The 14,432-nt window shown below is 45.9% G+C and overlaps 1 protein-coding gene across 23 annotated transcripts in view; it reads left to right on the forward strand.

Moving 5' to 3' along the window:
* The first annotated feature begins 1,740 nt into the window (after positions 1 to 1,740).
* The window catches only part of ARID1B (AT-rich interaction domain 1B), a 435,290-nt gene continuing 422,598 nt past the window's right edge, over positions 1,741 to 14,432 (forward strand). For 21 of the 23 annotated variants that reach the window (XM_086318501.1, XM_086318510.1, XM_086318502.1 and 18 more), the window contains exon 1: positions 1,741 to 3,594. In XM_086318501.1, coding sequence (XP_086174627.1) covers positions 1,756 to 3,594 — 1,839 coding nt within the window. In that variant the 5' untranslated portion in view covers positions 1,741 to 1,755. The remainder of the gene's footprint in view (positions 3,595 to 14,432) is intronic. The other 2 variants (XM_086318527.1, XM_086318528.1) reach the window with 2 other exon arrangements.

A 14,432-nucleotide genomic window follows, 5' to 3' on the forward strand; every position in this document is an offset into this window, starting at 1 on the left:
CCACGCTAGTACAACTGAGCTATTGTTTAGGTTAAGAAGTCCTGCTTTGGAAGATATTCAAGATGTTACTAGGTGACAGATTCACAATAATAAAAACATTTAAAACATCAAAAAGTGATAAAACAATGGATAGTATTTGAAGAAAAAGTGTGAAACGTTTTTGCTGCAGGATTAGATTTGATGGATTTACATCATCACTGATCTTATGTTTATGAAATATAACATATTTTAGTTTTGTTTCACGTTACTTAGAAATGAACTCATATCAAGAGGGTTAACTGTGCACATAACCTCTAAAATAGGATGAAAGGCGTCATACAGATTTATGAAGACATGAGATAAACCTTAGCTCTTGCTATTATGGCACCAATAGTTAAATTTCCACATGCAAGTTGTTGGGAGCATAACACACCACTCTACACATTTGAAGGCTTTCCTTCAGAGAGAAGACAGGCAAGTGCATTGTGAGAAAATGCTCCTTTGGGAATACTTTTGTGTTTTCATTAATAAAGCCTACGTGGGCTTCCCTGGTGGCTCAGATAGTAAAGAATGCAATGCAGGAGACCCCAGTTCGATCCCCGAGTTGGGAAGATCCCCTGGAGAAGGGAATGGCTACCTACTCCAGTGTCCTTGCCTGGAGAATCCCATAGACAGAGGAGCCTGGTGGGCTATAGTCCATGGGGTCGCAGAGTCTCAGACAGAACTGAGGGACGAAGCGTGCAGGCACACACACACTGTCTTAAAAAAAAGTTATATCGGCATTTCTTTGGGGCAGGTGCAGTCAGTAATAAGCATGTATTGAGTACCTACTGTGTATAGGGCACAGAGCTCCTGGAATGAGGCTAACCTTCAGTTAAAACTCTTTGCTAATTTTGCAGTTTGAAGAAGTTGTGGGAATCACACTAATGGCCCGAAATCAAGGGAGAGAGGCTAACATGCTGAAAAATTACATAACTGTTGGGAGAGGCAGTGCTTTTGCACAGATTGCCCAAATATTTTCTTTCTCCGTCGGCTCCTCGGAACCTTTGAGGCCAACAGACAACTTTGTTCCCCGGCCCTTCTCTCCCTCTTTTGTCTGCTCGTCAGACTCGTTTTCCACCTTTGTATCGTGTCTTTTAGACGTGAAAACAAACACGCGAACGCCCGGTTGGCAAGGCGACGGAGGCACGAGGGGACAGTGCAGCCTCCGGTCGCCCCACGCCCGCCGCGCTCCGGACGCCAGCGGCGCGGACCGACCCGAGCTCCCCAGCCCGGGGCCGCCGGTGCCCGCGAGGCTGCACCCGGGCCGGGTGGGCAGGAGGGCGCAGGGCCCGCGGGCCGCGGCGGCCCAGGGCTGAGTCCAGTCCGCGTTTTGCGAGTGCGCCCGAGCAGAGAGAAGTGGATAATAGTTGCTCGGGCTCGCCCGGCTCCCTCTCAAGCCATGCTGGGCCCGAGCGGCTCAAGTCAGTCGTGTATTTTTACCCATATCCGGGGTAGAGAGGAAAAAGAGAAAAAGTTTCATTTAAACCTGCACTAAAAACTTTCACCCTGAAATCACACAGCGGGAACAGGCCCAGACCGTAAGGCGTAGACTCCCGGTTCGGCTCCGGCGGGGCCCTTGGAGTGAGGGGAGTGGGGAGGGGGCTCGCTCGATTCCCGTCGGGGCGTGTGGATGCGCACAGGAGGGGCCGCGGACTAAAAAGTGGGTTTTATTGTCTCCCCCCGCGCGCCGCCCCCCCCCCCCCCCCCCCCCGGCCTCGCCACGCCGCGGCGATCATGGCCGCGCGGGCAGCAGCAGCAGCGCGGGCGGGCAGCGGCGAGCGGCGGGCGCCCCCGGGGCCGCGGCCGGCGCCCGGGGCCCGGGACCTGGAGGCGGGGGCGCGCGGCGCGGCGGCACCGGGACCCATGCTGGGGGGCGGCGACGGCAGCGGCCTGAGTAATGTGCACCACCACCCCCTGCACCCCCGTCACGAACTGAACATGGCCCATAACGCGAGCGCCGCGGCCGCGGTCGCCGCCAGCACTAACAGCGCCAAGAGCGGCGGCTCCGAGGCGGAGGGTGGAAGCGCCACCGCGCTGTCCTCCTCCTCCTCCTCCTCCGCCGCCGCGGCGGCTGCGGCGTCCTCCTCTTCCTCCTCGTCGGGCCCGGGCTCGGCCATGGAGACGGGGCTGCTCCCCAACCACAAACTGAAAACCGTTGGCGAAGCCCCCGCCGCAGCGCCCCACCAGCAGCAGCACCACCACCACCATCACCACCACCATGCCCACCACCTCCAACACCACCACCACCACCATGCCCACCACCTCCACCACCTCCACCACCACGCACTACAGCAGCAGCTAAACCAGTTCCAGCAGCAGCAGCAGCAGCAACCACAGCAGCAGCAGCAGCACCAACATCCCATTTCCAACAACAACAGCCTCGGCGGCGCGGGCGGCGGCACGCCTCAGCCCGGTGCCGACATGGAGCAGCCGCAACATGGAGGCGCCAAGGACGGTGCCGCTGCGGGCAGCCAGGCCGAGCCCCCGGGCCAGCCGCTGCTGAGCAAGCCGGGCGACGAGGACGACGCGCCGCCCAAAATGGGGGAGCCGGCAGGCGGCCGGTTCGAGCAGCCGGGCCTGGGCGCCCTGGGCGCGCAGCAGCAGCAGCAGCCGCCGCCGCCAGTCGCCGTGCCCGGGGGCGGCGGAGGCGGCGGCGGCGGCCCGGCGGCCGTCTCGGAGTTTAATAATTACTATGGCAGCGCTGCCCCAGCTAGCGGCGGCCCCGGCGGCCGCGCTGGGCCTTGCTTTGATCAACATGGCGGACAACAAAGCCCCGGGATGGGGCTGATGCACTCCGCCTCAGCTGCCGCCGGAGCCCCCAACAGCATGGACCCCCTGCAGAACTCCCACGAAGGGTACCCCAACAGCCAGTACAACCATTATCCGGGCTACAGCCGGCCCAGCGCGGGCGGCGGCGGCGGCGGCGGCGGCGGTGGAGGAGGAGGAGGAGGAGGAGGCAGCGGAGGAGGAGGAGGAGGAGGAGGAGGAGCAGGAGGAGCGGGAGCTGTGGCGGCGGCGGCCGCGGCGGCGGCGGCAGCAGCAGCAGCAGGAGGCGGCGGCGGCGGCTATGGGGGCTCGTCCTCGGGGTACGGGGTGCTGAGCTCCCCCCGGCAGCAGGGCGGCGGCATGATGATGGGCCCCGGGGGCGGCGGGGCCGCGAGCCTCAGCAAGGCGGCCGCCGGCGCGGCGGCGGCGGCAGCGGCGGCGGCGGCGACGGGGGGCTTCCAGCGCTTCGCCGGGCAGAACCAGCACCCGTCGGGGGCCACCCCGACCCTCAACCAGCTGCTCACCTCGCCCAGCCCCATGATGAGGAGCTACGGCGGCAGCTACCCGGACTACAGCAGCCCCAGCGCGCCGCCGCCGCCGCCGCCGCCGTCGCAGCCCCAGTCCCAGGCGGCAGCAGCGGCGGCGGGGGCGGCGGCGGGCGGCCAGCAGGCGGCCGCGGGCATGGGCTTGGGCAAGGACATGGGCGCCCAGTACGCCGCTGCCAGCCCGGCCTGGGCGGCCGCGCAACAAAGGAGCCACCCGGCGATGAGCCCCGGCACCCCCGGCCCGACCATGGGCAGATCCCAGGTAACCCCCGCGCCGGCCGGGCCTGCTTCCGCCGCGGCGGCCTCGCCGCGCGCCGCGAGCCCTGTAGTTTCTTTTCTTTCCGCGTTACTTTTTCTGCGTCTTCGGCCCTGGTGGGGGTTGGTGGTGGTGTGTGTGTGTGAGGCGGCGGTGGGGAGGTGGGGGAGCGAGGCGCCCAAAGCCATTTTAACTCGCGGCTGCCTCGCTCCGAGGCCCGGCGGCGCGCAGGGTCGGAGTGCGCGGCCCGGGGCCCCGGGGGGCGGAAAGGGGGTCCCCTCGCCGAGGCCCGGGACGGGCGCCGCGGTGGCCGGTCGCCGAGCGCCCGCCTCGACACCCCCGCCCTGGGCGCCGAGCCGCGCGGCCGGGACCGCGCCACCGGGAAGCCGTGTGGGCGCTGGGGACCGTTCGGGCAGCTTTATTTTATTTATTTATTTATTTTTACCACAGAAATAGGCGCTCCGGGCCGGTAGGGTCTGAGGAGGAATAACTGCCCCCCGCTTCTCGGGTAGCGCCCACCATGAGCTCGAACTGAGGAAAGAATGAGGAACTTTGTCCTACCTCAGGCCACACCGCGTTTTTCCCTCTTATAGCTCACAAGGTGAAGGCAGGAGAAGAAAAAAAAAAAAAGGTTAGCTTTGTGGCAGCCGAGCGTGTGTTTCGTAGTTGTGCCCAGGCATTCGGCGATATTCGACGCGGGCTTCGAGTTTTGAGCGTTTAGTAGCCAAAAAGAGTACCCACGTTTTACAACGTTGGGGAGGAAAACGACCCTAAAATATATCGATTCATTCCCAAGAATAAGCCGGGGAAATCCATTATTTGGCTTGCAGGCTGCTTGAAAGGAGTCACCTTCAACGGACAGGCTGCGTTAAAGGAACACATTCCGGTTAAACTGAACTTATTTGGATCGTGGGTTAGGCGTACGTTTTTAGTCAGCTAACCCAGGGAGGGAGCAGACCAGAGAAAATGGATCTTTTTGGATCAGATTTATTTGGATTTTTAATTTCCGCCCCCCCCCCCCCCCCCAAGTCCTTCAGCGTTATTAGGAAGAGTCCTGCACTCTTGCTGTTTCTCGCTCGGAGGCTGAGCCTAAAGACTGGCTTGATCTCCTTTGCAAGGTTTGGAATTTGAATTGTGGAGGTAAACTGGCTGTAATAGTCTCCAGACAGCTGCCTCTGAGTTGACATCTAATCTGCCATCTGATTGGCTCCCCTCTCACCATTGGGCATTTAGCACTGCTGATGTAAATAGAAGTGCTGAGCAGTACAGTCACAAAAATTCTTGCCACAAATAATAACTGAGCTCTATTTCATGCAGATGTAAGGTGGAATATTATTTAAAGCTTAAATTATTATGAATCACAGTTACTAATAAGAGGATTAAATACCTAAAAACATTACACTGGTGTCCAGTATTGGGCACTTAGAAAATTCAGCTGTTTGACAGTCTCAGCATGGCCATTGCATATCTCATTCACTATAATTGTAGGGTGAGGATATGGCAATTGAAAAAGAATTAAACCAAAAATTTTACCAATTTCTGGATTTGGAAAGCTTTTATAAAATTACCCTTTATGGATTAAACCATGAAAAAATTTGGAATTATGTCATCACAAGTAGTTTAATATAAAATTAAAACTTGTAACATTAAAAATGTCATGATTCTGATAGCCAGTGGTATATTTTAGTAATATTAGCTTTATAACAAGATTAAAACTATATTTCTGGTAAGTTGTGCTTTAACAATCCTGATCGTTTTTAGATGTTAGTGTATGAGGGGTTTCAGTTAGAATGGACGTGATGTTTAAGAAAACATGAAATGGGGAAACTATAATAATTTTTGGAGACAGCAATTAGTTAAAAGGGAAGAAATGGACGTTGTGAAATTTAAAAAATTATTTTGTATTTGCTTCTGATTTGGAAGCAAATGCCTCAGGAATCTTTCCCCCCCCCTTGATTATTTTGCTAGATTAGGTTATATGAGCCTTATTTGAACTGCTTACACAGTGTTTTAGGGAAACTGTATTACATGCAAATTGTGCTGGGTTTCTTCCAAATAGTTTTTCTTTCAGGGACATTAGAATTTTTTAAACTTTTTTAACGTTAAAATATGTTAAAAAGGAATAATGGTGGCTGTAATATCTGTTTTTATTTAGCTCATTTACTTTAGGAAGGTGCATTTTAATAATAACCGTATTTTAGATGAGAGACTTGTCAGAATGTGTGCATTACTGAATTTAACAGATAATCATGTGAATCCCAGGCTGAGGACGTTCGGAGTCCACTCCTTTCTAATCTTCAGTTAGTAGAGTTTTACTGTTAATGATAATACATTTTCCTATTCTTCATAGAAAACTTGGGATTCTGATTTTTTTGATTCGGATAGGTGAAAACATAGGAAAACTTTGTGTAAATAAACCCATGTAATTAATTTTGAAAAGATTTGCTTTGTCAGCTTCCTTTTAAAGGGACAGTTTAGAATTCACATCTCTGTAAACCAGTAACGAGGATGATAGAGGCAGATGCAGGTCGGTGTTACTTTCCGGTATTTTTTCGTAGTGGTACCAGTCATTTTAAGTGTTTTGTTTTCTTGGAATGAGAGTGAATCCTTTATGTCCTCAGTATGACCCTTAGGAATAGCTTTTTTGTTTTTAAGGGGGAAGAAAAATGCTGGGCGTGTGACCTAGATTCACTGATTTCTTGTAGGTACTATACCGTATAACATGTGGAATGTGTCTTTTTTTGGTATTTTTTCTTTTTGGAAGGCTGCTATTCTTTAGTATTTGTTATGATAGTTATACTAAGGACCAGTTGTTTGTCCAAAACATTAGATTACTATATAACTATAGGTCATGAAATACTATTAAATTTTCTCATGGCTTTTAACACGTTTAGTTTCATTTTTGATTTAGGAATGGTTTACATTGGGTGGCAATGTTTTTGTAATTGAGAACAAAACGTGTGTATATTGTAATGGGAGGGTCTTTTTTAAAAGTGAAATAAGGCATTTTACAATATACTTAGTGGGTTTTTGTGAGATAAAGTATTCAGATAAAGCAATCTCAAAAGGAATACTGAGGACTGCTCACATAACTAAGATTTTGTGATGTCCATATTTGTGCTGAATTTCATTAATCCTATTTTAACTTTAATTTTATAGAATATAATACAACATAATTTTTAAAAAGCCTTATTTACCATTAAAAGAAAACTGATTAGCTGATTTCAAAGCAGTAAGTTTTGTAAGTAACCAGACTTACAGGCTGGTTCCTGATTACCTTAAAATTTGAATAAGATACATTATAACACTCTCCCACTTTCCCCGCTCAGTGCAGTTATCCTATATGATATGTTAAATCTTGTAAAGAAATATTTGTGGACTAAATTGATACATTTGCTGAGCTATGACTGGTCAGCTGCCCCATCTTTAAGAGGAGGTGGAATTGGCAACTGTGGTTCATTTAAAAAACAAAGAAAATACAATGAAAAATGTCAACTGTTTTCTGTTTTTCTGGGTTATCTGAAATGAAATTGTGCATGGCTTAAAATTGTTTTCATTGGGGATCCTGATTTCTGTGTACTTTTGCAGTTTGTTTTTTTTTAAGGCAACTACTCTGTATGACAGCTGTCACTTAAATTTATGTTTATATTAACACAAAATCAATACATATATTCCAGGGAACAACATATTCTTACCTTGCATCTGTAATAAGAAACCCTAATCCCTTGTTTTTCTTTGATTTTGTTTTTTTATCTATATTCAGGAGTGAATTTTTGGCAAAACTTTTTATACTCGTTCCATTTTTCCCATGTCATGTTGTATCAGAAGCATCTGAATTGTGTTGTGGATATGGAAATATTCCAAATCACACCTAGACACTTGTACTAATGAACTACCCTCTAACTACTATTTTCTTTCATTAAAACTGTAAGAATAACATCTTCACTCTGGCATAAAAGTATATATTAATTCTGGCTTGAGAACCGATTTAAAAAATGTAAGACAGTGTAGAGGAAGTCTCTTAATATACAACCCATTTGGTAGTTTTATTAGAAATAGACACATTTTAAAGAAAACAGATGTAACAGAGGGTGGTTGAATTTTCAGGTCTATATGAATGGACTTTATTACTTTATAATTTGGAGCTGGGTGTATTTGAAAAAAAAAAAAAAAAAAGAATTCTGATGTAATAGGAACTTACTTATTTCCCTAAGATAAATACCAGTGTGACAGGCAAACCAAAAAGATGATCATTTATTTAACCCTCTTCTCTTCTAGCAAGAAAGTAGTTTACATTAAAAAAAAATTTTTTTTTGAGGGGGGTGGTGGTTTCTATAAAATTTTGCAACTTATTTTGAAGACTGACTTGGAGATGTAAATTTGGGGCAGGTTGGCATAGGAAACTATTAGCTTTTTGCCTCTCCCGGGTGGAGAGGTTTTTCTTCCTTCTCTGCAGGAGCTTGACACTGCTCACTTAATGGAGCTGTGTGCTTTGATCCATATTTGAGGAAAGGGAACTAGTATTTCACTTGTGTCACTTTCCTTTTGGGCTGTGTGTAGATATATAAATTGGAGTCTTAAATATTTGTGTTTGAAAGAACTGTTGTGTGTTTCTTAAAACAACAGATTCATGGAGGCTCAGAATGAGTATTAATAAAACTCAAGTCCCATTAATTTTGGGGATAATATATAGATTTTCAAAATGGATATTACAAAAACTTAGGACATTTTACAATCCTCTTTTTACTTGAGGGCCATATTCCTGTCCATGGCCTTTTGGGAATTGGGTAGTTTTCATCACGTGCCTTTTTAGAGGGGTCTCCATCAGGAGATCACTGTGGGTGTGTAAAGGAGAGCTGCGTTCTTGCTTTGTGTGCATGCTTGAGACCGAGGAGTCCCAAGTCCTGGTTTCCCGGGGTGTGGAGTGGGGGCAACCAGGCAAAACTGCTCATCCACCAGGGACGTGTTTATGTAGGTGTAGATCTGTTACACAGTACTGCTTTTTCCAGTTTGAAGGCTGTTTATAAAAGACTTGAGCGGCCTTTTTTGGTTTAATTGAGTGGTTGAGTGAATTAATTTTGACCTAAAATGTTTTTTATATGGTGGTGACTCTTTCTCTTAGAAATTTGCCTAGAATGACTTAGGTATAATTACCTAAATATTATTAAGCATCCACTTATTTTGCCGTATGCCACTGGAATGAATGAAATTGTTGATGTAAGTATACTGTAGTTGTAAAGATTCATGTTAATTGAGTGACGTGAAGTGAAAGTTGCTCAGTCTTATCAGACTCTTTGAGACCCCATGGACTATCCAGTCCATGTTATTCTCCCGGCCAGAATACTGGAGTGGGTAGCTTTTCCCTTCTCCAGGAGATCTTCCCAACCCAGGGATCGAACCCTGGTCTCCTGCATTGTAGGCAGATTCTTTACCAGCTGAGCCACCAGGGAAACCCCTAATTAAACTCACTAACTGAGTGAGTGAGTTTATCAAAGTAAAATATGTGTTTTCACAGGAGGTTTTCAACACATATGTTCTATTTTCAAAGTCTTTAACTCCAAGTAATTCTAAGAAAACTGTTTCCTTATATTTACTTAGTTGAATAGGATCCAGTAACCAGTTTTTTAAACCTACTTCTGGATAGATCAACGCCAAGGTAAAAAGGTCCATCCGTGTAGTCAAGGCCATGGCGTTCCCAGTGGTCACGTCCTGTTGTGAGCGCTGGATGGTGTGGAAGGTGGAGCGCCAAAGGATTGATGCCTTCAAACTGTGGTGTTGGAGAGGACTCCTGAGAGTCCCTTGGACAGCAAGGAGGTCAAATTAGTCAGTCTTAAGGGAAATCAACCCTGAATACTCATTGAAAGGACTGATGCTGAAGCTAAAACTCCAGTGTTTTGGTCATCTGATATGAACAGCTGGTTCACTGGAAGAGTCCCTGATGCTAGGAAAGATTGAGGGCAGAAGGAGAAGGGGGCGTCAGAGGATGGGATGGCTGGATGGCATTACCGATGCAATGGACATGAACTTGGGCAAACTTCAGGAGATGTTGAGGGACAGGGAGGCATGTCGTGCTGCAGTCCATGGGGTTACAAAGAGTAGGACATGACTGGGCGACTGAACAACAACAACAAGGATATTAGAAGGCTGTGGAGTTCAGTAGGTGAACTAATGATGAAATTGATCTGTTTCTTGATTGATATTCATTGCTAGGAAAGAGACTAAAGCCGTAAAATCTTAAGCATGTCTCATCTATCCATAGAATCTCTTATTTTTGGTAGGATGGCAGCAAAATCTGGAGTAGATCTATCACAGCAAGGCAGTCCTTTTGAACTGAAGTATGGAGTAGGTTTGGCCTCTGTTACCTCCATTCTGTTAAGATGCACTTCCCTGTCTCCTTGGGCCTTGATAAAAGATGAAATTTGAGAATCAGAGTAGAAGTTATTCCTTATTAAGTGACTCTAGAAGGGAAACTATATTTGATGAAATCCAGGAGAAAATTCTAGACCACTTTATTTTTCTAAATATGGGATGCTAAAAAAGCTATATATGTGTGTATTTTTTGGTTGTGGCAGAAAGTACATTACATAAAATTTACCACTTTAGGGTACAGTTCAGTGGCATTAAGTACATTCACATTGCTGTGCAACCATTGTTCCATCTATTTCCAGGATATTTTCATCCTCCCAAATAAAAATGAATAAATATTTTTCTTCCCTTTTTTGTCAAAATTTAAAATTGTTAGCTATTAACATGTAAATAAAATAAGCTTATTTTTATAACCATTAATCTTGCTACTTCATAGTTTATGAGTAAATCCTCCCTCCAAGGAACAGTAATGGTGTTTTTGGTTTGTTTTTAGTCCATTGCTTCTAATTCTAACTTTAGCGTAATTGTCCCTGTTTTTGTCAGTTTGGAGATGTGCATTGTGTAGGTTAGTTGTTTCATTGTCAGTTATGGTATTAAAAGCTGAAAAGCAACTTTTCGAAGCCTTTCTGTTTAAAGGTTTGAGGTACTTTGTTGGGAGAAATCTGGGACTTTGTTAGATAATAGGATATGGAAATGAACTGTTAGCATGATCATTTATTTCTCTTATCCCCTTATTTCTCTTCATTTTTTGCATTTTTAGCCTCTTTTTAAAATTACTGGTTTTACCTTTCTGTTATTAGTGGAGATCACTTATAATGATAATTTTTTAAAAAGTGTATTTTATGTTTTAAGGCATCTCACCCCCTAACCCAGAGCAAGCAAACCAAACCACGTGCGTGTTTTCAGTGTTCTGTGCCCCAGGTTTGTGCATCCCTCCTCATGGTTTTATCATCCTCTGCAAAACTGCAGAAAGTCTTTGTAGGTGGAAAAATTCCTAAATTAAGACGATTGGCCTTTTGATGAAATGTTCGAGGCAGCTGCAAAGGGATATTTCTTGGGCCCTGGTTAGTCTTTCTCATGAACAGGCTCTGTGTGTGTAAAATATTGGCATTGTGTTTCGGTTACTGTTGATGCTGATATGTGGTCACATCTTTATACGATCAGTGATGTACTTTAACCCCAGATTCTCCAGAGGGCACAGAGAAAATGAGCTGTGGTTTAAGAGCTCATACTGGCAGCAACAATTACTTCTCAAGGTGTAAACATTTAGCATTTGTGTATGCTGTGAGGTGTACGGCAGGTAAATACCTACTGTATACTATCAACTGGGAAATATTTATTTCACCCACTTTCTTAATCAGCCGTGTGCCAGCCGCAGGGGGTAGCCAGGCCGTGGGGCTCACTCCTGCTCCTGTGTGCAGCTCAGGCCAGAGACATCCTGCCAGAGCCTGCTTCCGCTGTGCCTGGCCTTGGTAGTTTTGGCATCTCGTTGACTTAGAACCGGCTCATTTAAACAGTGTGCAAAGAGCAACCATGTGGGTCAGCAGTCTGTTGGCCTGCCTTTTTTGGGCGTGGGAGTGGATTTTGGCAAAACAAATAATTGTAGATTGTTGTGATAGAGACGATGTGGGCTAGTGACTCTTCATTTCTACCAAATAGTTGTTGGCTTGGTGCCAGAGCAAAATAGCGATCCACTACAGAGAATAATAACTAGAAGAAGAAGAGGATCACTTTGAAATTTACATAGAGAGGTTCTTCTTTTTCTCAGTTTTCTACATTATATGGGCTCTTGGGGAAAAAGTTAAAACAGTCTGCTCAGATTTAGGAAGATACTTAGATGGCTAGAGTATTTTTGGTAACTGTTTAGATAATGTATGCTGGCTGAGGAGTAAATTCAGCTACTGCTTCTGGGTCCTGAAATAAACCTCAGAAAGCAAAGCATTGATGGTTAGTGGAGGATGTTTCAGAATTCTTAGTATCTCCTGTTTCTTTTTGTGATGAGCATCTCAGAAGTGAAACCGCTCATAATACTTCAGAGTCTAATTTTTGGAAATTTTTGGTAATTCTGAAATTTGTCTAGAATTTGTCTATAAAATTTCTGAAATTTTAAGAGCAGATTTTAAGATTCAGGGACCATATATTTATGCATGCGAGTAACTTACTGATCGTATTTTTTTTTTAAATAATAAATTCGCTTCACCCAGTGAATTATTAGTGACTTTGGAAACAGAAAGGGAAAACATGGCCACTGCTGAGCAAGTATCTTTCTTACCGGCCAATTTCTGAGGGAACTGATATGTTTGAATATTAGTTTGTTTCTTGTGATGATGAGGGTTTATGAGAATATAAATGTATCACAATCTGTCCCGACGTAAGGGAAGGGTCACGGGCTTGGAGTTGGTCAGACCTTGAATTCTTCTGGAGGCTTCAGTGCTCGTTTTCTCGGAGATCTGACAGGACTCAGTTTTCCTTCTCGCACTGTGGCCTGCTAGGCGGGGTGACCACCGAGAGCATAGCCATCGGTCCTGTAGCATCTTTAAGTGGCACCACTGGTCTACCGCGGCTGTAGAAAAGGGGGCCCGGGATCTTGTTCTCTGCCTAGCCCTGCTGCACTCAGGGTGCGGTTGAGGACAAGCCTCTGCCTCCATCAGTTAATGACCCCTAGTCCCTTCCAGCTATAAAACCCTGTGATGCTTTGAAATGTTTTTAAAAGAATATACTGCCTAATCAGTTATGCACCACTGAATATCTTATTAAACTACACTAGATCCCAGACATGTTCAGAGAATATCAACTGAGCCCAGTGCAAATATACAGATTTTGTGAATTCCAGAGTAATTCCCCTCACAAAATGTAGTTATGTGCTGATTGGACTCTTGTAAACGGTTACATGAAACTGCTTTTGGTTTGCTGGTAGAGCCCAGGGGAGACCGACGCCTTTAGACCACGCCACTGACCCCTTCGATATTCTTCCTATGTATTAGGAAATTCTGTTCTCTGGCCAAGAGTCACTTCTTTTTCTTCTGCCTCTTAGGCCTTTCCACTTTAATGGTCTGCAGAAAAGACTGTCTCTCTAGTGGAAGTACTTTTTTGCAAGGAACAAAGTTTCAAAAATTTAAAATTAGGTTCTCTGACGTTCTGAGTGGTAAGCCTTGGTCTCTCATTAGTTAAGTAACTTGCTTCTGTATCTGCTTCAGCTTCACTTCTGTACGGTTCAGATTTGGTCCTTAGCCAGATTATAATTTACATATCATGGAAGTTTAGGACTGCCCTCAAAGAGTCAAAACCGGAAACGTAAAATCTGAGAATGCCAAGGGACTGCCTCAAATATGCAGAGAAGAGCAATTTTTCTTTTTTATGCTGAGATTTTTAAAAGTACCAGGGACAAAATTTAATTCTATTATGAACAAATACTTAACAAGCACCACTTAGTGCTTAAGATACAAAGAATAAATATAACATATGATCTGTAATTTTCCCTGGTGAATTATCAGAAACCCCTGGTGTCTTACAAAGTGGAAATTAAAATGAATGGCTACATTATTCTTCTGCAGTTCTCTGCAGAAAGACTATATCTGTCAGAGTGCATCATCTTATTTGAAGAGTAGATGATAATGTATCCAAATGGAAAATTTCCTGTTGAGTGTGTTATTATACATTTTGCTATTTGATGTGGAAGGTCAGAACACTTGGAGGTGGTTCTTAGGTGCTGTGACACTGATGAGAAAGTGATCTTAGTTTGGATGTTATTTTGGGTATCATGCAGTGATTTTTTTTCTGCTAAAGAAATGACTTTATAATATCAATACCGTGAAGGATTTAAAATTCAGTTCATTGACCTTCCCTGAACAGCCTTCAAAATGTTGGGGCTTTGGGACTATCGATTTATGTCAGCGTAGTGAGACCTGGAGCGCCAGGCTGCTGTTTTTGCAGGGCCTACTGGGTACTTGGCTGCGGGTTGGATCCTTTGAGAAGTCTTGGCCTTTAGCTAGTCCTGGTCTTTAGCAGAGACCAAAGGCAGGTAGGCATGCTACACAGTACAGTGTGCAGGTTTAGGTGGGGCGGGCTGAGCTGTTAGAGGGGTACCTCGCAGACCAGGTTGGCGTGGGTCTGAGCAGGAAAGCTCTGCTGTACAGCAGGTCTCGTAAGCTAAGATCCATTTGAGGATCAGAAGTTGACCACGTGAAGAGGTGTGGGGATGAAAGCAAGGGGCAGAACCAAAGGAGTGCAGGTTGGAGAACCTGGAGGCTGGGCATTTACTACCTGTGTGACCCTGAGCAAGTCACTTCACCTCTCTAAGGTTTGTAGCTTCTTCATTTCAAAGAGATGGGAAAGAATTCTTAGTCATGGAATTCTTGGGAGAAGTTGATTTGACGATATACTGGTATACTGCCTGGCAAGGGTAGGGATGCATGGTAAGGAACTGAAATGAGCTAAGTGTGATTCTGTATTAGTCAGTTTAACAGCCTATTGGTCTT

This window comes from Bos grunniens, chromosome 9, assembly GCF_055505025.1.
Source record: "Bos grunniens cultivar Pamir isolate PY7600 chromosome 9, Bosgru_T2T1.0, whole genome shotgun sequence".
Taxonomy (NCBI): domain Eukaryota; kingdom Metazoa; phylum Chordata; class Mammalia; order Artiodactyla; family Bovidae; genus Bos; species Bos grunniens.